Below are 23030 nucleotides of genomic sequence, written 5' to 3' on the forward strand. Positions count from 1 at the left end.
CATTGTATATCTCCAAATCCAAGCAGCTATCAGGAAATCCCCCCTCATTTGTAGTTAGGGACCAATTTTCTTGTTCATAATTTTATTCCAGATGAAGGAAAGATAGATGCTACAGAGTTTTGTGTGAATATTTTCAAGCCTGAGTGTACCTAGCCTATAGCTAGGCATGTGCCTAACTTGCAAAGTTCATATACCTGGAGAAGTGAGAAGGTTAGTCCCTACTCCAAACACGAGTTCATTAAACTTCTGGAAGGAAAACCACGCCGCAAAGCTTGCTTAGACAGTTTGCAAGCGTGAAACTACTCACAGTGTGAAAATAAGTTGCATGCACCTACAGAAGTTGCCAGTTTTTAAGTGTTCTCTCAAAGGAAAGCTCCACAGCTTGTGTGATTTACATCCTAGCTCTGCAGACCATCTCTCCTGTTCTACAATATCCAGCAGATGCTACAGTAACCAAGCGATCACTGTTACTACTTTTCGGCTACAGCCTGCTTCTGATCTCTGTTTTGCTACTCTCTTAGCAAATGTTAACTGTTATTTTTGAAGCTAGAGTACAGCATTGTCTATATTGAGTCCGCCTTGACTCAGGGAAGAGATAGCTCACTTGGGGCAACTTTCTTTCAGTAAATAATGGAATAATCCCCGTTCCTCAGACCCTGCCTTCATCATTTGCCCATTCAATGGCCTGAGTACTTACAACCTACATGATTTTCTGATCCGATGAATGCTAAACTTCAAAAAAGCTCACGTTGCTGGCTAAGAGTATAGCCCAATGTATAGGGGTGGTTATGGAGATTCAGTACTGCACTTGTTGAACAGTGTAAATGGACCCTTAGTAATGAAGCTGTTTAAGGCCCTCGTTAGAAGAAAAAAGAGTCTGTTGAATTTACAGTTAGGCCTGGTGCAATAGGTCCTGCAAAGGGGTTTGCAGACATGATCCCAAAGCCTTGTTGTGCTGGAATGGCAAAAAGGGATGGGAACAACAACATGGCCACGGTCTGAGGCCAGAGTAACTGATAAAGTCCACCTTCCTATTGGTCCAGATTTCCATCTATGGGTGGGTTTTTTTACAATGCAAGAAGTATTGCAGTATTTAAATCAGTACTATGCCTTTCAGCAAGCCAATTCCTTTTTTTTGCTGAGTCACAGCATAGCCTTAGGACATAAATATTGGGGAGATTGCAAGACTCAGGCATTAACACACTTACGTGGCCAGATGGTGACTTTAGTCCCTGAGCCAAAGGTGAACTTGAGGCTGTTGTCACAACAGCAGAGCCCTTTGCAGAAACCTGGAGGGTTAGCTCCCAGCTGGCAGCACCTCCACCAGTTGGGCTGTACTGGCAGCCTCTTCGCCTACACCCTGGGCAAGCTGGATGCTCACACTAAAGTGAAAACCTGCTGCATTTCTGCAGAGCGGGTCAGTGGTGGGCAATTTCACTTGCTTGGCTTTTTGGAGGGTCCTTCCGCTTCCAGCTGTCTGCTCAGCCTCTTTAGGTTCCTCCTGTCAATGCCCACACCTTATCCAGGCTGACAGTTACTATCGTAACAACCTGCAGCTTTTCTCTTTCTGGTTATGCTCAGAAAAACAACCTACCTACCTAGAGCTATTTGACATGACTATCCGGAAACATTTGCACCGAGCATGATCTGAGCCTTGCCCAAGTTACCTGAAAGCCTCAAGGTAAGAAACAGAACAGAACCCCCTTTACGCATGCCCAGTGGCCTTCCACCGCCGTACATGGGTACGGAACACAAGCTGGTCAATCAGTCCGTCTGTCCTAAACCGCGCCTTGGTCCCTGCTCACTGCCAGACTAACAGTAGCCTGGAGCACCATGTGCATAGAATATTTCTCTACATAAATAGCAGAGGTCCAACACTTGGAAAAGGCTCTAGGCATGAGAGTATCTTGAAATAGCACCTATTCTCCTTCCCTTTTGTAACGCGATCCAGGCAAAACAAGAAACTCTACAGGGTGCTCCAGTGGACACTCAAGGATTTTTGACAAAGGACACACAGGAAAGCTGCACACTCACTGGGTTGGATGGACAGTCTGGTCCCTGAGCCAAAAGTCACCTTGCTGTAGTCAGTATTATAATCTCACAGCATTTCCTTCCATAACAAAAAGCCCAGCAAGCCACTGTGTAGCGTGAGTTTAGGGCTGGGGCCAGAACTAAGGTCACCCTTCAAACCTCCTCCTCCTGTCCCAACAGTGCCTCCACACTGTCCCCTCGGCTGCGTTAGAGTGGGAAAACTCTACCAAGGTGAGAAAAAAACAATATCTGATGGTGCATGTTCCCTGGAGCTCAGAGAGCTTGAAAAGCCTCAGGCACTCCTGCCTCGGTGAGCAAGCACTTACTGGGCATCACACGGAGCCTTGTCCCACTCCCAAAGGTGCCTTTGTGGTAAACATCATCACTCACACACGGCTTCCCACTGCAACACAAACCCCGCTGGGATGCAGTGACATCGCAGAGCCAAAGGACCATTGGAACAAGTTCAGTATGGACGGGGCCAGGTTGCCAAATCTCTCTGGAGTATCAGTTCTTTATGACGCACACATCCATTATATGCGCAGGTAGAGGGGAGGAATGCGAACAGGCACGTAAAGAAACTTTGACGCTGTAACCGACCACACCAGAGCACAAGGCAATGGGACATGCAGGAAAACCAAGTCCTAGGGTCGCCTGGAAAACTGCACAGTTCAGTCCCCAAAATTGTTTCCCTCAAAACAACTAAGAGCAAGGCAAAAATGAAGCCATTCCAGTTTCCAGGACAAGTTGCTCCTTACCTGGTATGACTGAAAGCACCGTTCCCTTTCCAAAAGTGATTTTTCTTGCAGTATTCACACTCTGACACATTTCATTACAAAAATGTCTCTGTCAGCCCTGCACATGGTCTCAAACACAAAGCGCCTGCATTCAGGCCACAGCAAAGCTCCCTGACACAACAGGATCAAGTCCAGTCTCATATACCTGGAACAATGCAAAATCTGTTCCCTAGCTCCCTTGCAATTTTCAGAAAAGCGTTTCCCTTTGCCTTTCCTAATTTTTAAGACCCACATGTGACAAATCCCACCCATGGTACCACTTGTCCAGAATCAGGGCGACCATGCATCCAAAAAGCCTGCTTATGTGCAGGGAACCCATGGAAATTCATGAGGTTTGGTCATCTGTGGGGTTCACAGGCTACTGTGAGACAACTGGTCTCTGATGATCAAGTGATGCACATTTCTTCCACAACAACCTTAAATTCATTTGCTGAGGAAGGGGAGAGTAGGTTGGAAAAGAAGAGCCCAGCTCAGGAGACCCTGTTCACATCCAGGGAATGCCTGCTCTGATCAGAGGAAGGTAAATGGTCAGGGAGCTGGAAAGGGAGGATTTGTATTACAGAGCATAAGAAATACCCCCAGGTGGGCAGCAGTTGTACTCACCGGGCTTTACAACCAGGCGTGTCCCTGTCCCCAATGTCAGTTTGTAGTTCCCTGTGTTCACACAGTCCTTCACACTCCAGCAAAAACCATCACCTCTCATGCCAGTTGCTCTACAACTAATCTCCAGGAGATCAGCTCCTTCCCATCAACACCAGGTATTTGAAGCCCCGTATAACTGTAGCCTTGATAAGAACTCTCTTGGGAATCTCATCTACAGGAGGGATGACAACTAGGATTCTGGTGCAAACAAGAGCGTTATTAATTTGGCCTTTCTTCAGCAGAGCAAAGGACAACCACCCAGGGCTGTGCTAGACAGAGTCATCAGCTACCCACTCCAGTTTAACCTCAAGGATTTTTGACAAAGGACACACAGGAAAGCTGCACACTTACTGGGTTGGACAGACAGCCTGGTCCCTGAGCCAAAGGTCACCTTGCCATAGCCGGAGCCAATGTCACACAGCATTTCCTTCCATAACAAAAAGTCCAGCAAGGCACTTCAGAAGCAGCACCTCTCCCCACATCTTTGCCCAGCTGTACCTAGGCTAGGAGGGGCAGCAGAAGGGTGACTGTGCTTCCCAGTGCAGCACAAACCCCACTAGGATGCAGTGGCACAGGACAGCCTCCCCACGGGGCAGCTGGGACATTTGGGAGCAGGCGTGTGGCCACTTTCTCCATCCCAGGCAAACTGAGCAAGCAAGAAGGGTTGTTTTGCACCAAACAGACCCATTCCCTTAAAGCAAAGTCCATTGCTAGATACGGTCACACATAAATGATCAAACACCCAGCCACGCTGCTGCTCTCAAACACCCCAAGAAAGGCCTTGAACAAAACAGAAAACATAGGAGCAGTGTTAGACTTACATGGTCTAACAATGAGTCTTGTTCCGGAGCCAAATTTGGGTTTATATGTACCAGCTCCTGCATTCACACAGCATTTCCTCTCTCAACAAAAACCTTCCCAACCACTTGGCAAAGCTGGGCATCCACAGCCCAACTAGACAGTGCTAAATGTCACTCATAGTCAGCTACAGACCCCCCCCGCGATCTGTCTATGGGATCCAGAACACCGTTGGACCTCTGAATACAGTCCCCATTTGGGATGACTGCTGCCTCTGCCCTGAGCCAAAGCCTGTCCTGGAGGAAAGGAGGTGGCATGGAACACCATAGCTGAAGAGCCACAGGCTTAAGAAGAGAGGTGCTGGAAAGCTCGCTGGGCAGTGAGTAGCTTTGCCCCACATGGATGGAGACTACAAAAAAGTGGCAGCACTTACTAGGCAAAACCTGACATTGTGTCCCTTTGCCTAGTGTAAGCTTGCCATAGTTCATACATTGGTTTTCACCTCAACAAGAACACAAGCTCATGCACATCCTTAGAGCGAAAGGCAACCTGTACTCACTTGGCCACGGCAGAAAATGTCTGTCCCTGAGCAAATGGGTTCAGGAACCCACACTGCTTATGTGAAAGGAAGGAGTAGATTACCGACAGAGTTGAATAATTGAGGGCATACCTTCATAGACCTTTGTTCAGCTCATACATGTCTTTCTTTTTTTATACAAGATTGAACAGAAAATGGTTTAAAACTTACTTGGTTTTACCCTTAGTTGCACTCCACTTCCAAAGGAAGTGAATTTGTTTCCATAGTTATTCACACAGTACTTGTCTTCAAAACAAAAACCTTTTTTCTCCGCCAGTTGTTTATTAGTGCCTGCTTGGCATTTCTTTTAACTTAGTCTACCCAAGTAAATTCCTTGGCAACTTTAACTTAGATTTCCTTTAAAGATTTTCTTACTTGATGGTCTCTTTCAGTTTTGACAGAGATGACCACTGACTGCATGTTTTGTCCTTCATTCATGTGAGGAAATGCTACAAGGATTAACAGTAAAATTCCTCTTTCAGCGTTAGATCACCATTAAAGTAGGAGATCTCCCACTGGACCTTCCTGCACATAGTGCAAATCTTCAAAATACCTTTCTTGATTCCCCAAACAAACAATGCCCTGCTTGTTCAGACCTCTTTCCAAGACAGCCCAGCTTTTTTTGTCAAGGAGTGAAAACCTGGATGGAAACCTGACTGCAGCCAGAAGCAGGAGCAGCAGAGCAAAAGGTAAGACAGGTTTCCCAGCAGAGACAAGAATTGCAGCTTCTAAGAATTAATGAGGAGAAGATTCCAGGCAATGGAAATAAAAGGACAGTGAGTGTTCCTGCAGGTCTGGGAGATTTCTGGGAACATGTAGTAGTGAAGAAAATGAATATTTGGGTAAAACTCCTCTCTCCAGATGTAGAAAGCACTGAGTGATTTGCTTATTCTTTTTGGAGAAAAAGAAACATCCAACACACAGTCTGTTGGGAAGGATGCTCTCTCTCTCTGTCCTCTCATGAGGACAATTAACATCAATAGAAGCTGCCCAGAAAATTATTATTATAGTCATTGCTCCAGGACCTGCATTAAACTAATTTTGAACATTCACAAATGAAATAAAGCATTTAGTTCTCAATGACGCATACAGGAGAGTCCAGTCCTCCAAACAGATATTTAGCTTTATAATGATTTTTTTCCCTAATCCAAGGTCAACCTTGACCTTTGATTGTCCACAGAAGGAAAGAATGATGGAATTTTAATGGCTGTTTCACAGAAAGGAGAATTAGGCTTTCCTCTCCTTACTCCTTCAGGGTTTCTAGCTTTTCTACCTACCTGGTTTCACTATCAGTTTTGTCCCACTTCCAAAGGTGACTTTCCAGTTGGTTCCTGAATTCACACAGTGACACATCCACTAACAAAAACCACCCACAACATTTGGTCCAGACAAGTATATGCCTTTTTGAAAAGAGATCAAGGGGGAAAACAGATGTCACCCTTGTCACATAACTTTGACTCCAAATTAGGATGACTTTCCAGTTGCATGCCTCTGATCTTTCCATAGAAATGCAGATAGAAACACTTCTGAAATGTGTGAAGCAGAAAATCAAGCCCATTACCCTGTTAGCATAATGCAATTGAAGCTTATTGGCCAGTTTTTAAGTAGAACAATTTTTGCCATAGTTTGGACAGGAGAATCTCAGTTTTGCATAATTTATATTTGTTTTAAGATGTACCTGATTTAATAATCAGTTTTGTGCTTCTCCCAAAGGTGAGTTTCCAGGAAGACTCAGGCACAGTTATAAGCCTCTATACAAAAATTGTAAGGAGAGAAGCCTCAGTATTTAAAAGCCAGAACATACTGTTAGACATATCAAAGTGGGACAAGATTTCCAACATTTTTTTAAACAACTAACATAGCTGTTTCTAAGATTTCTCATGGTCTAAAGAAGGAGTTTAGACAGATCAGCCAGCTAGTCAATCTCAGAAGCTAAGCAAGGGTCCAGACCCATAAGACAAAGAAGCCAAGAAAAAATAAACAGAAGGAAACTCCCAGATAAAACCAATTCAAAGTCCTATTTTCTCTTGTTTATTCAGTTGGCAATGAACCCAGTAAGGAATCCAATCCTAAGTCCCAGAAGCTAGTTTCACCTGATCTTTTGAGCAAGCAAAGGTTATTCATGAACACTAATCTCAAATATATTCCTCTGTAGGGTTCATCCTGACTAACATGTTTGAACAACACAAAAATCATTCACTGACTTTAGCAGAACAGTAGCAATTCCTGATCTGTTCCACTCACATAAACATGACAGTGAAGTTACAAACAAATGTGCTTTTCATCCCCATGCCCTCTTTCCTTCCTATTTTAAAGAAGGTCTTCCCTCTGTATTTTAAGGAAGATCTGACAAAAGACCTAAAGTATTCTGTCTTTCCTAACCTTATTGGTGAAGAGATACCTACTGGGCTTTATCAGCAGCCTGGTTCCTCTTCCGAAGATGACTCTGTCTGCATATCCTGAATACACACTGTTAAAATCTCCCTTACAAAAACCCCCATGCTCTTCTGCACATTTCAGTTTCCATGGCAGGGGACTCTCCATCAAAATAAAACTCTATCTGCAAAATGCCTGTTAGATACCCCCACAAAATGAAGGCTGGGTTGTCTATCTCCTAACAGGTTTCATGTCAATACTTTTTACAGGTCAAGAAATGAAGTGCCCTGAACATGAGATGCTTTGGCATAGCCAGGAATAAACTAAGACCCTCTGTACAGAAATCATACAGTTAATATTTTTAGCTGTGCCTTGGCAAAGAGAGAGAAACATTACCCGAAGAACTTCACTCCCCTGTCCTCAACGGTTTTGCAGGGGAAGATGTAACTGAGCAGTCAGTATGTCTGGCTAGGAGACCTGGTCCAGTATTTCGCAGGAACAGAACTTCCACAGGCTCTTCCCTCTCTGTTAATGCATATTAAACCATTTTTTTTAATAGGGCAGAGACTTCCTGAGTCTCTGAAGAGCCATCTTCTCCTCTCTCTGCTTCTTGCTCATGTAATTCCACACATGGGTAGCCTTGTGGTACTCTTCAGAAGGGTTAAATGTGAAAAGTACAAGGAAAAGCCATTCTTTTATACTGTCTGCAATGGCTCTTTCTACCAAGGAATACCATGAAGCTGAAGCAGCTTGAGAAATGAGACAATTCTGTAATTTGGGGAAAGATTTGTCACACCTCTCTGGCACTCCATGCTGATTTAAACCGATTTCATTTTGCTGGGAATCTCGTCCTTACTTCCTTTGTGTGAGTAGGAACTTTCCACTGTAATTACTGTAAGAAGGACTCTTCTCACGTAACAGCTTCTCTCCGTACTCTATTACTATCAGACCTTACATCCCCCCCGCCCCGACTTTTTCTTGCTGCTTTACACTAAATGTTCCAGCCACATGTTCATTTCAGCCCTAGAAGCAGTAGATACGGAAGGAGATTCCCTTCCCAGGATAATTATGCACTACCAATTCGAAGCATCAGGTTCTCCAATACTTCTCAAGATACTTTTGTTCAGATCATGCACTTACTTGGTTTAACGCTGAGCCTTGTTCCTTTGCCAAACTGCATCTTACTATAACTTCCTGAATTTACACATCATTTAATTCCTTTGTAAAAACCTTTCCTGCTCTGCAATTATACACAAAACAGGGAAACACCTGATCTGCAATGATTTCTGGACAGGAATGAACCGAGATGATGCCATCCCAGACTTAGTCAACCAGACAAAGAAAATCCAGGCATATATTTGAAATCTCATTAAATTTTTCCATTCTGTAAGATACCTGGACAGGAAAATTTTTGCACCCTAACTACAAGCCTATGTTCTTTGTTCCTCACTAAGAGTTCAGATCTTAAATGCAGACTAAAATATAAGGGAGAGAGAGAAAGAGAACTTGCCCTTGCAGTCAAATAATTAACCATAGTCCTAATGAATTTCTGTGATGCATATGCATATTTCAGCTGTTCACTGCACATACTGTGCAGTCCCACATATATTTAAGTGGCTGATTTGTTTATGTAAGGTTTTTAGAAATGCAATAATGAAGATGTTACGAACGCAATCCCACACAGTCCTCCTTTTTGCACCTCATCAGGGCATAAATCACTCAATGCATTTTGAATAGGACCTGGATCAAGTCAAGTCTGTAGCTGAATTAACCTATACATTGTGGTGTCCACTTACTAAGAAAATCTTGGGATTCCTCCTGTCATTTTCTACATATCACATTTCATTACCAGCATCCCATTCCCCTCCCCACACCCCTCCAGTACTTTCTGCCCTTTGGAAAGAGAAATGCTTGTCACAGGATTCAGCAGAACCACAATTTCTCAGCTATGAATCTAGGGAAAAATCTGACAGAAATACCACTCTGATCACAAATCGAGAATCAAGACTTACTAGGATTATTTAGCCTGACCCCTACATAACACAAGCAAGAAAACTGAGTGTAAGATTCCTGCAGTATTTGAGATTGTCGCAAAAGAAAAAGAATGACACTCTACAGAGTGGCATTATGGACCAATAACTTGAGTTGGGTACATTTCCAAAATAACTTTGGAAAACTTCAGCTATTTTTTGCTTTAATTCAGAACAAGTGAAACTGGCCCTGCAAACTGTATTTTCACGTCCTTCAGTAAATTTGATCACCTCACCCTGCTGAATCTAGGCCCCTGGCCCTTTAACCAGCTTCCAGAAGAATACCTTAGGAACTGTTATTTTTCATGTGAATACATACACTCATTAGAACAAACTGCTTAATACCACTGAGTATTTGTCTTATGATATGCATTCAGCTTTCAATTTCTCTCCTCCTACACTTTTTCTTTATCTTCAGAGCCAGATATATCTGCACATCTTGAAGAGTATGAAGAGAAACAGATAAAAAAGCTGCATGTCATTAACCAGACTACACTTACTTGGTGTCACAACTAACCGTGTCCCCTGTCCAAATATCTGTTTTCTTCCTCCTACAGTTGCACTGCTTGAGAGTCTTCTACAAAAATTAACTCTGAAGCTTGAACTTAAGAATTTCTTGGCTAAAAGCATCCTAGTGAGTCCCAGGACCTGACTATAAAGAAAAATCTGTGCCTTTCATAGTACAAAATGGAAAAAAAACCTCAGTCACATATAGATAAATATTTTACAGGAAATGTTGTCTGGACTGCTTTTCTTCTTTTTCTCCTCAGATATTTACCTTAAACTAAAAGTGCAAACTGGAAATTTCTTTCCTATTAACACAAGATTTTTCTGAGTTCTTTCTACTAAGTGAAAAGAAACTTCATTTTACTTTACTGATTTCTGTTTCTCAGGTATATCTGACTCTCAACAGCAACACAAATGACCACTTTATAATGGGTATTCAATAGACAATGAAGTCAATCAACCTAGTAGAACAAGATAATATTTTAAGTAGCTCAGATATCTAAGCCTATCCTTTAAACTTTCAATTATTTCTTCATTGCTTAGCTTGCATGGACAATGCAGTAGTTTTGAACCAGCATTGCTAAAATCTCAAAATAGGTAGGAAATAAGTAGCTACTTGTCTCATAGCCCCTGAAAAAGTCTATGCATTTTATCAGATATTAGCTTGGAAATTAAAACCTGGCACTGAAGGGCTTGAATACAAACTCCTTTATAGAAAATACCTCAAGGAAATTGCAAGGGCAGAACAGAATTTGACAGAAACTTGAAATTAACCTGTCTGATTTACACTGCTGCACACGTCTAGGATGAATCTGAATTCATCTGATGAGTGTGCATACACTCTGGGAGAAGGTATTTATGACCAAAGCACAAGAACATTTCTGTATCCAGATCTGCTGTGGACACAGGAGTCGCACTGAATGGACTCTCACTGGATCTGGGATGTGCTGAAACACTATGGTCTGAGATCATTATTTTTACTGGAAGACTTACTTGGAAGCACAGACAGGTGAGTTCCTCCACCAAAAGTGAACTTTCCATAACCACTGAACACACTGTGACAAGGTGCTTTATATAAACCATTACAGGAAGAATTTAGCAGATTCCCAACCACCGCTGAATGATAGAGTTAAATATCACCTTTCCAAAATCTTTAGGATCCAGTATGAAGCAAAATGTCTTGCTGTGCTGGTGACTGTATCCACAGAAATTTACTTTTGTTGGTTAAAATTTTGCTAAACCAAATCTTATCACAAATGGCACCAATTAACACTTTACTGTCCATATCAGCATATATCTTGGGTCTGTAAAAGCAAACAAGTTTTACATTTCATTATTTTTTACATTTAAGATATTTCAGATGAAGCATGGATACAAAAAGAGGACAGTATTTAGCATTGCAACATTTCTCTGCAACCATTATTGTGCCAACATATTAATTTTAAAAGTATAAAAAAGATTTGCCTGAAGCATTCCACAACATTGCCCTTGTAACAGAGCACATTTGGGAAGGCCATGGGGTTAACATAAGAAATATTGAAATAAGCAATATTGAAAAATTTTTCAGTCTTATGGATACTCACCAGAACAGAAACAAGATTTCCTAAATCTTCAAACAAATTAAATACTTTAAAAGAAAGCACGTGGAGGTGTAACTAGCAAAATTAGGTTGATATGAGAAGCTGAATCTTGGAAATGGAAGTTAGGCTGTTAGTGTTTATGTATGATATTATTCATTTCTCACTTACTTGGTACTACAACAATTCTTGTTCCTTGTCCAAATATTACTTTCCCAAAGTTTCCTGTATTCACACAGCCAGGAAGTGCTTTACAAAAACCATCCAGAGAAATATATTTGCCTTCTTAACTCCTCTCCTAGAAGAGAAGTTAACTAAATGCAATTGGGAGTATTAAATTATGATATCTGTAGTTTATTACTGGATGAGACTCATGGCTTAACTAAAGACATTACCTGTTATATATAATTCTATGCGTCCCTTTCTTTCCTTTCCACTTTCAATTGGAAACGGGTTTCTTTCACCAAGGACTAATTATCACTCCATCTTATCTATACATCTGCTTTCAACCATAAAAACATTTACAAGGCAATTCTTCACTGGGAAAAAATACCTGGTTTTACCATCAGTTCATTTCCATTCCTGAAGGTGAATTACCAGTTGCAGGGAGAACTCAGAACAATGGTATATGCAGTAACTAAAGCTTTAATGAACTTAGTTTCTACTAGTACTTCATTTGCTGGCAAACATATGATCAGCTCTGGCTTAAAATCCAGAGGTAGTTGCTCCCTGTAAACATTGCCAAAACATGCTGCAGTAAATTGCTTCTACTTACGTTTAAGGATTGTGTCATATCCAATCACACAAGCAGGATTAATCTCATCCAAAGTATAGACATACTATAAGTTAGATGGAACCTGCTTGTTTTGGTCTGACTTTTGTAAGTCATCTGGAAATAAAGGCAAGCAGGTACTTCTAGAAAACACTAAGTTCTTGCCTGCTCCTATCAAAGATCTGATTGTCTGCCTTGGAACAAAAATCCATGCATACTGATATTTTCTGAACACTAAAAAAGCTGGTTGCCAAAACACTGAGATAAATAATTGTTGGAAGGTAAAGACACTCAAAAATATTTTTCATCAATAGATTTCATTGATAAGGGGCCCCAGGCAAGGACATTCATAAATTCTTAACAACATTTGATATTCCAGTGCTTTTAAAACCTAAGTTATATGTAAATTAAAAGGCAAATTTCTTAGAATATTGAAATGTAAGTACTCACATATCATTCCCCATTTCCATTCTGGAAACTCAGAACAAGACAATGACCCAAATCATCAGTTAAACTCTATGGGGAACTAGTATTGGACATCTATGGCCCACATCTGTATGCATGCAATCCTCAGAAACACAGGCACTGGCTTTCTAAAGCCTTTCACATTTATTTTAGGCTTACATGGCTTTACTTTTAGGTGCATTCCTCTTCCAGATTTAAGCTCTTCATTGCCACCTCCAAACTTACACCACAGCAGAGCTTTACAAAATCCTGGCCATGGAAAGTTTTGATCCATGACAGACTTTCTCTCTACTTATTAAATGGTCTTTCAATTTCTAACTGTAAAACTAGAAAAAAAGAACCCAACAACAAACTGACACTCTGGACTACATGTTCAAGGAAATTAGATGTCTGGAGACAGACCAGAAACATATCCTACACTCCTAGATGTGAGTTATCTAAACTTAGTACAGATGTCCTAGTGTTCTTCTATAATCAGCAGAGAAAACACAGGCATTTTTCAAGCACAGTTCTCATCTTGAAGATATTAACTCTGAAAAACCACCTCAAAAAAACAGTGATGAAGATAGAAGCAAATCACCTTGGGCTAGCAGATTTTACCTTGAATGCTTTGTATTAAAGGGCATAAACCTGGATTCACAAGTCTGACAGTTTCAAGATGAACATTCGCTTATTCTTTATCTGAAATATGACACATCCACTAACTGTGGAAACACAGATAGTTGGAAAGTTTATCATTAGGGGAAGAAATTACTTTAAATCCCTAAATGCCAAAGCTCATCATAGCATCATCAAGCTCAGTTTTTGAGATATTTATTTCTGGCACTTACTTGGATGAACAGCCAGCCTTGTCCCCCTTCCAAAAGTCAGTTTTTCATAGGTACCTATGGAGTTTCACTGTGACAAAGGGCTTTACCAAAAATGCTGGCAGTAGCTTTTGACTCAAAGGAGTTTTTTAACTTTGATGTGTATGCATAGGTCTCCTGGGGTGTTTTTTTCTCAGGCTTCCCATATCAAAACCCCAGTAAAAATTCTCATGACAATTCACTACTGTGAATCCCACTGCTGTGGGATCCTATCTCACCAGCCCAGCTCATATCTATCACAGAGGAGGTTGTAGTTACATCCTTCTATGATAAGAGCAACTGTAGAAGTCAGAATAATTAACTGTAACCATGAAGATGCATAAGAAAAAGCAAGACAGGACTGGAAATTTTTCTGTAGTACTTCATCCATCTCAGTTAACGCTTATCTTGTCCCAGCTTACACCAGCCTGCAACTTTGAGGGACCTCACATTAAAACTAAACTCCTCATCCAGTAGAGCCTAAACACAACAACGATATTTCTTCACTTGGCCTGGTTTTTTGTTTGTTTTTTTCCTAATGCCCCTCAGCCCATGAATAGCACCAAAATGATGACCAAGTCTTAAGGATTTATCCCTTTCTAAGATATGAATTTGCCTCTGTTATCACATCCCCAGTTTTGAGGGGGGGGGGGCAGGATCACAAACACTTCCATAATCTTCCTTTGTAACTAAAATTATAGACAGACACTCTACAGAGCAACTCAGTCCCTCTTTCTGCCTCTATTTTCATTCCAACAGATACACAGAGATTCCTAGAAACTGGCATTGCAGCTCCAGAATTCAGTATTATCTCTTTCTTGTCTGCACATGACTACCTACACATCAGTAAGCCTGAAAACTTGCATACAAACATAATAGTGGAATATATTCAGATAATTCTTTATTCTAACATGTGGGGTTTTTCTTCTTCTTCTTTCATTATACTCACTTGGATTTACCTCCAGAAGAGTCCTTGTCCCAAAGCTAAGTGCATTGCCACTTCCAGCATTCCCACTGCAATGGAAGTTATTACCAAACCACCTCAAAATGCCGCTCAGAACTCAGATATAAAACCTGTGGAAGCCACCCAATTCCAGGCAACATTGTACTGCTGCTCAGTAGTTACTCTGGAATGATCAGGTTCTTCAGAATTACTTGAATTTATTGTTAAGCTGTTCTGTGACCAAAGATTATTTTCTCAAAACCAATATATCACAACTGTAAGAAACTTTACAAAAACCTAAGAAGATTTACAAAAACCTGACCTTTAAACTTGCTGAGTTCTCACAACTTAAGCAAGGATAATTACATGTTTCAGCCTGGTGCAAAACATGCTCTGTTCTTTAAGGCAAATCCAGAGTATTATTTCCAAGATCTCAATCTAGAAAAGTTCTTTGAGACAACTAAATGCTTCTGCCCCCATCACTTTCTTTCTTAGAATTCTCCATTAGACCTTCACTCTAAAACTACAAAACCATACAATTTTCTACTATGATGGGCACCCTACAGAGCTGTATGATCTGCTATAGTGATGTTGAGAATTAAAACACTAAAGGTTGTTAAAAGCAGCTTTAAGTGTTCACTTTGAATTAACAGGATACGGGATCAGAGCTGCTGAATTACTGAGAAGTACTGAATTGATCCTGTTTGTCTAGTTTAGCCATAAAGCAATAGATTTCGTAGAGATGTTTTCTCCTATTTGGACTTACTTGAAAGCACATGCAAATATATCCACTTCCAAATATGTGTCTTGATATGAACTGTTCAATGCTATGCCACCATGAGAATATTTACAAAACAGCCAGTTTGCACCTGATACATTATTTTAACTATTCAATACTAAAGAAGGTTCCAGGAAGTGGTTTAAAATTCTCTTTTGTTAGTTGTGGGATACTATAAATCTATTTCCAAACCTCATCAACTTTGCTAAAGCATCTTCAGAACCACCAGAAGCTTACTGCAATCCTACAGTAAGTACTTCAGCTTAATATCTTGAAAACATTACACTCTGACCAACGTTTGGTGTACATTTTTTTTCTTTCCTATGCAGCTGTGTTTTAGTAATAATTCTAATTAAATGGCTTAGGTTCAAGACTGGTTACTCTCCAAGCCAGATTCTGCACATGGCCTCTCCACCCTATAGAACGAAGCCCCTTTTCTGCAGACACAGATGCCATCATTTATCACAGGTCCACTCCTGCTTTATGGACAGTTGTACAATCCCCATTACAATGGGGTTTCCCCCCTGCATCATGAATTCAGAACAGCTGACCCTAGGTAAACAGCAGGATTTATTCAAACCTGTCCCATCCCTGAATGGGGAATTCAGCTCTCCTACACACTAGACAAGGTCATAGAAGTGAAAGGAAACGGTTACAAAATCTTGTTATGGTTCCTTTCTACAGCTTTTTTCTTTATCTGTAGAACAGAGAAGCTGAAGCAAATCTGCATTGGTTCTAAAGAATTATGCCCTTACAGGGTTTAATTGCAGTAACTGACCATGCTCTTAAAGCCAGGTGCTGTGTAAAGTAAGCGCACAGCCTTCATACTGTTGTCAGTAACATATTGTCTCAGATGTTAACCCAAGGAGTTTGATCTATTCTAAAATAGGTAAGATATTGCTGAGGGAAAGACCTTGTACCCCCAGTCTCATTCTTTTCAAGACCTCACTTTTTAACTGTTAGAGTGGCCTTTCACATCCACCTCTGCCCCTCTATCTTCTGTTCTTACCAGGATTTACTTTCAGTCTAGTTCCAGACCCAAGTGTTATTATCCAGTTATTCTTGTTCACACACTAGCTAACAGCTTTACAAGAACTTATAACACCCTACAAGGGTAATGTTTGCCCCCACTGTAGTTATCTTTTTTTACCATCTTTTGTCGTTGAAAATGAACCACTTAGTGCCAGTTTCAGTGTTGTTTCAGTCCCAGACATGAATTCTTTTTCTTCACTGTTTTTCAGCCATTGCAAAAAATTTGTTTTTCCTTTTAGTCCTCCTCTTTGCACCTTCCTTTTGTCAACCATAAAATGTGTTGTATCCGTACAAAATAACATATTCCATTTGTTAAGCTGATCTTTCCAATTAATATTACAATGCAATTTCTTTTTAATGTTTTTGAACCCAGAGCTGCAGCACCTGAGCAAAGCCTTTCCAACGGAAAGTCTGTTTCAACTTACAGACTAAGGTTAAAAAATTCAGGCTACATTACCATCTCTTTCAGAAAGGAGATGAGACCACATGCAGCCACACAATCACAGAATGGTTGAGGTTGGAAGGGACCTCAGGAATTCATCTAATCCAACCCCTCTGCTCAAGCAGGGCCACCTAGAGCTGGTTGCCCAGGAGCACATCCAGACAGCTCTTTAATATCTCCAACAAGGGAGACTCTACAAGCTCTCTGGGCAGCCTGTGCCACTGTTTGGTCACACTCACAGTGATAAAGCATTCCTGATATTCAGATGGAGCCTCCTCTGTTTCAGTTTATGCCCATTGCCTCTGGTCCTGTTACTGGGCACCACTTCACTTGCATTTTGTGGTTTCTAATGGCATCCTCCAAATTGCTTGAAGGCTAGTATTACAGTGCAGAGAGATCTCTAAAATAATCTACTTTGAGATATTGCATGCATTTACCCAAATAACCATTTCTGCTTTCAGACCTACTTGCATTGACTTTCAGACGTTATCCCCTTCTGAAAGAGTCGCTTTGAGCTGGCTACACCAGCACTGTGTGGTAGCTGAGAACTTTACATTAAGTTACTGGGACTGTGTCCAATCACAGAACTATTGAGTGCTGTTTTCAGCTAGGAGGATGAGCCTTATTTGGTCCACTGGAGTCATTCTTCTTGACTGGGTACACTTCTCTAACTATAGTTTCTCAAGATTCGGCTCTCAATCTAATTCTGCTTAACTCATGAATAATTAATTTAGGCAGGTGGACTCATCGCATGATAGAGCAGTGAGGGCAAATTTCTGTTCTTTGACCTTGCTCAAAGTTAAGTGCAAAGCTTTCAAACAGCTAGGGTTGTGAATTGCAAGTAAAGGCCATTTCCCAGCAGTCAATAATCTTTCTAACTCATTGTGATTTTCTACTGAAAAAAATAGGTAATAACCTCTTTGTGTTGCTAAGGAAAAGCTAACATAAGCCCTCTAGACATCTTCCCTGTGAGCTCCTTTTATTTGCTCCCAAAAGTCAGTCACTTCTCTTACAACATTAGTGTAGCATTTATTTTGTTGGCGTTTGAGTACTTACAGTCTCATTTCTTTCTAAATAATGTTTGTGTCATTAACACCCAAGATATTTTACAAACAGTGCTGTTGAAAACAGTGACCTAGAATTTATGACTCTGAGCAACAGATAAAAATCATGTTTTTAAGTAATAGTTCTCAGGGATTTTGCAGGAACTAATTTTATAAGATATCCAAGAAGTAAACAAAAATGGCAGATATAATAAATAAGGATGAAAAAACCTGAAGTACATAAGAACTCTATTAGTTTTTCCAGACCACAATATACAGATATCTATACAGTTATCTTCAAGTTGCAGTTTAAGATGATTATGCCAGAAAAGATAGATTTACATAATTGAGCTTATAGACTTATGTGTATTTCTCATATTTAAGAAGAAATAAACTATCTTTTAGGCAAAAAAAAATTAAAACAGACAAAAAAAGGTCAGAAATTCTTACACTGACTGGGATTTAGTGTCAGATATGCCCCCTTGACAAAAATTAAGTTGGTATTTGCCACAAGTGTTTTCAGTACTATAGAAAACTTTGCAAAAACTCATCTGAGTAAAAACTAAACAAACAAAAAAAAAAACCACAAAACACACAGAGGACTGAAGCATCTAATTATTTTTTACTCTCATGCACTAGTTCTAGTTTTTTCAAATTGCTGATGTACAGAAAAGAAGCATTGTAGGATTTTAATACTAATTTTTTCCTTTCTCAAATATAGCTTCAAATCCTTCCCCAGAGGACAAATCTTCCCACGCCATGTTTCTGTCTATAAACAGGCAGTAGCTTTCAAACCCTCTCTCCTGTAGGACTGGACTGGCATTCACAATCAGTTTGTCCAGTCAGAAAGCAGGCCTGAATTTACAGAGTGACATCAAACTGATAACACATGATTTAGTAGCAAGGATCTCAGTTGGTACTGGCCTTGAAAAATAATATACACAGCTGCCTAATTTAATTTTATTTTAACTTAATTTCATTTAAATGCACAGGGAATAATATGATCTATTTTGTTCATATCCATCTATTTGCAGTGGTTTTTTCCAATCTTTCTTACCTGGCTGCATTTTCTGTTCAGAATGTCACCTCTGGGAAGATGCTTCATCGCTATATTAGACAATAGCTTTGAAAAAGATTCTACTATAAGCAGAATTTTACTGATTATCTTCCTTTTATTTCACAAAACTGGCTATTATAGTTGGCAGGGAAGCGATTTGTGCTCCTGTCAATTTTTCCATGTTTGCGAATTTTAAATGGGAGCAAGGCACTTAGAAATACCATCTTCATATTTCTCTAGATAAAAATGAGCAGCTTACCTGAATGCACTGTTAGACGTATTTCACTCACAAATTTGAATGTCTCAGTCATCACGTCCACAGCAGCACAGCCCTTTACAAAAACATGACTTCCATCCTCTCCTGAAATGTAAGATGTTTTCATTGTACATTATGAATTTTAACTATTCCTTATCACATAGAAGTATTGATAACTTTTATTTTAAAGCAACTTGACAATTATATGTAGGGATTTTAAAGCCATGAAAAATCAATTAAAATGAACAGCATCTCAAAAACCAGCCATATCTTTTTTTGCTGAGAAAATGTAACTGACATAATTGTGATGAAACAAATAATTTCCAGTAACTCTTCTAAAATAATGGAATATGTGCAGATTTTCTTTAGAGAAAAAAAGAACATTTATTCTAAAACTTTTACTTTTCTCCTGAATGCAATCTTTCTTTCTGTCTCACACCCTACAGAGAAGAAAAATATTTTGAATGGATATTAGGATCAGCTGAAAAAATATCTGGGCATCTGTTCCAGAATAGCTTAGCCAATCAGTTCCACTCCGGTCAAGCAGTCTCAAGCACATTTACTTGCAGCAAATGAAAGAATAAAAAACCAGCAGCTGATCAGATATTTTCTTGGGTAGCAAGCACAGCAGGGATATTTTTACTCAGAGTTATAGTGGCTGAACTGAAGAGTATATGTGGTTCCTGTGCAGCAGCAAGTTCTCTTTCAGCTCCTAGCATCAGAGTGTAACACCAGTTCACAAAAAAAATCCCTTCTTACCACATCCAGATCAATTTTTATCTGTAAGTCAGCCATAGCACAACTTGCATTTGGAATTTTTCTTTAAGTGCCATTTCCACTGTGCTGGTTTTGGCTGGGATAGAGTTAATTTTCTTCACAGTAGCTAGTATGGGGCTATAGTTCGGATTTGTGCTGGGAACTGTGTTGATAACACAGGGATGTTTTCATTACCGCTGAGCAGCTCTCACACAGAGCCAAGGCCTTTTCTGCTTCTCACCCCACCCCACCAGCGAGGAGGCTGGGGGGCACAAGGAGTTGAGAGGGGACACAGCTGGGACAGCTGACCCCAACTGACCCAAGGGATAGTCCAGACCATATGGCATCATGCTCAGCATATAAATCTGGGGGGGAAGAAGAAGGAAGGGGGGATGTTTGGAGTGATGGCGTTTGTCTTCCCAAGTAACCATTACACATGATGGAGCCCTGCTTTCCTGGAGATGGCTGAACACCTGCCTGCCCATGGGAAGTGGGGAATGAATTCCTTGTTTTGCTTTACTTGCGTGCATGGCTTTTGCTTTACTTATTAAACTGTCTTTATCTCAACCCACGAGGTTTACTTTTTTTTTCTGATTCTCTCCCCAGTCCTGCTGGGGGTGTGTGGTGGAGTGAGTGAGCAGCTGTGTGGTGTTTAGTCGTGGGCTGGGTTTAAACCACAATACCCAGGTTCCAAAAGTACTGTACAATGTAGTAAGGAAGGAGGAAAGGAAGGAGGGAAAGAAGTAAAGAAGGGAGAAAGGGAGGGAGGGAGGAAGTAAGGAAGGGAGGAAGGAATTACTGTTGTTCAAACTATAAATTTAGTGGTGGAAACCTTTGTGTCTGCCCATGCAAAAATGATTTATATACAAAACTGTTAACTTTGCAAGCTGCTTTGTATGTGCAATCCCTGCTAAAGTCAAAGACTTTCAACTAAAAGCTGGCTGAGATGTGGGGAGGAAAAACTGCTCAGTTCATTATAAGATGAAAAGCAGTAGATCAATCACTCAACAGTTTTAAGCATTGCACCCAGAATTCCAAATACACAAATTTGTTCAATGAATGGAAACTCTCCCATTGATGCTACTATAAAATATATAAATGGAACAGAATTAAAAACAAGAACAGACAAATTCTGTCTTTCTGTTTAAGCCATTCCATCCTCCTCCAAGACCCTGCAACATTTGGGTACATAAGAAGTTTTAAGGAATTTAATTTCTGTCTCGTCTTTCACCCATAGTGGACACCAAAGGATAAGTCATATAGCAAGTGACCATCTCTAAGGCCAGTCATTTAACAGCCACCCTCCCCTTGATTGACTGTATCACTAAACCCAATTACATCTGTTCAAGAGCACACCCATCAGTACAGTCATTATTGTGACTGCAATACACTTAATGAAGAGAAGGATTCCAATGTATGGCCCCCTGAATTCCCAGTTCAATGAAATTAAAGAAATATTATATACACAGGTTTGTGGCATGCAAAATTCCTGGCCAACAGCAGACTTACCTGTTTTCAGAAACAGCCAGGTCCATAGGCAGAACTTGACGGAACTGACATACCTTAGTCCTTCCACAGTAAGAAATCCCTCTGCAGAAAATCTCACAATTCAAAGCAGTAGAAAGTCTCACCAGAAGACCACAGCTCCTGGGTGCATCTCATCTGCAGCCTTCTTAGCTGCAACAACTTGCCCCATAATTTCTTTATCACAGGGCACCAGACACTTTGGCACTTGTATTCATCCATCTTCTTATCAGCCTCTTCATTGCCTGAAACCAGAAAGTTGGTACTTCGTTCCTTGCTGTTTCAGACTTCTTCCTTGTTTAGCAAGACATCCATACCTTTGGCAGACCCTAGCCTGCTCTGGACATAACAGGTTTTCAGGGCACAGATGCATCCCTTAATCCCAGCAAGACATCTCCAGTGTAGGACATTCTGACCACTGAGTTTCCTGAATAACTTACAGTTTAAAGCTCCCTTAAAAATACTAATGAATTTCAAAAGTAGTGCTGCATTTCCCATATTCTACTCCATTTCCTCTGTTACAAATTACTTACAACTGTACAACTGTTTTAGCTTCTATCTTTGAATAAAGCTTCTTTGAATCTCAGTTCAGCTATTCATCTTCTTTCACCTGTGCATTTCTGGCACTGTACTTTCTAAAGCCTCTGTATTACATAGCAAGGGTTTTCATCTGCACCTGCTGGCAAGGCAAGAATGCAAATGAAGAGCAAAGAAGTTTAATTTGTGGCATGTGCAGTGACAACACTTGTTATGGGATTTGGGTGCTTGGGGGTTTTTTTTTCCATTTGACCTATTTACTGGATTTCGTTAAATGTTGTGAGCACAATAAACACTTTGACCAGCAGGTAGCAGGAGAGATCAAGGAAAGAAATTCACTTTACATCAATATATCTAATTTTATCAGGAACTCTAGTATTTTGAGAAACAGAACAGACAGGTCAGATTATGGCCAGCAGAATGCAGGAATATCTTTATTATACTCTATTTTCAATGCTGTATAAGACAACAGAAGGATTCAGCTGTAAAGTTATTTAATATTTACCATTCTCATGCAGTTTGGTATTGTTTAAAGTAATAACAAGAAAACAATCAGTTTATCCTCTTAAAAAAAAATCTGTCAAGGTTTATATGACCAGAAAGTTAAATAAAGCCTGGTTTACCATATGAATTATAAAGTTTAAACTGAAAAGAATATACAGATGGAGTTGGATAAAAAAGAAGGGGTTGGGGGGATTTTTTTTCACCTCATTTCATATATTTTAATTACTTTTACCAAGTTAAAACTCCTAGACATTTTGGGTTTTGCTTTGAGTATCCTTTTAAGTATATGTATGCTCTTCATTTCAAATGCAATCCTTGCACAAGAGTATACAAGCACATGCAATAATAATCACAGACATAGCTCTTACACCCAGCTGGGTTTTACAATAATAAGAAATAAGCATCATTAGCCACGTTACATCCAGACCCATTTTAAGAGCAACTTACAGCAAACTTCCCTACTCTCCTTTGGCAAGAAAGTACTAAATAAACCCCAAGTCAGTTTGATGTGCTGTCTGCAAAAGCAGCTTAAAGACTTGAGGGTGAGGAAGTATTCTAGCCCTAGAAGATGGTGGGGAGTCACATGAAAAAAAGTAAGAAACAAAGTTTTCTGCAAGGGTAAGACTGAAGTTTTGATAAGTGCATGTTCATGGGGCTGAGTTGGAAAGGGGTGGATAGGTGTTGGAGTAAGTATTTGTTTGTGCTGTAACAGTTTGCCAGAGGATACAAAATCCTGTGTGT

General features: G+C 40.2%; 1 protein-coding gene across 1 annotated transcript in view; it reads right to left on the reverse strand.

Moving 5' to 3' along the window:
* LOC142034583 (M1-specific T cell receptor alpha chain-like) overlaps positions 1-23030 on the reverse strand; it is a 137276-nt gene that overhangs the window by 28461 nt on the left and 85785 nt on the right. The window contains exon 3 of the mRNA XM_075036131.1: positions 3822-3883. Coding sequence (XP_074892232.1) covers positions 3822-3883 — 62 coding nt within the window. The remainder of the gene's footprint in view (positions 1-3821; positions 3884-23030) is intronic.

This window comes from Buteo buteo, chromosome 9, assembly GCF_964188355.1.
Source record: "Buteo buteo chromosome 9, bButBut1.hap1.1, whole genome shotgun sequence".
Classification (NCBI taxonomy): Eukaryota; Metazoa; Chordata; class Aves; order Accipitriformes; family Accipitridae; genus Buteo; species Buteo buteo.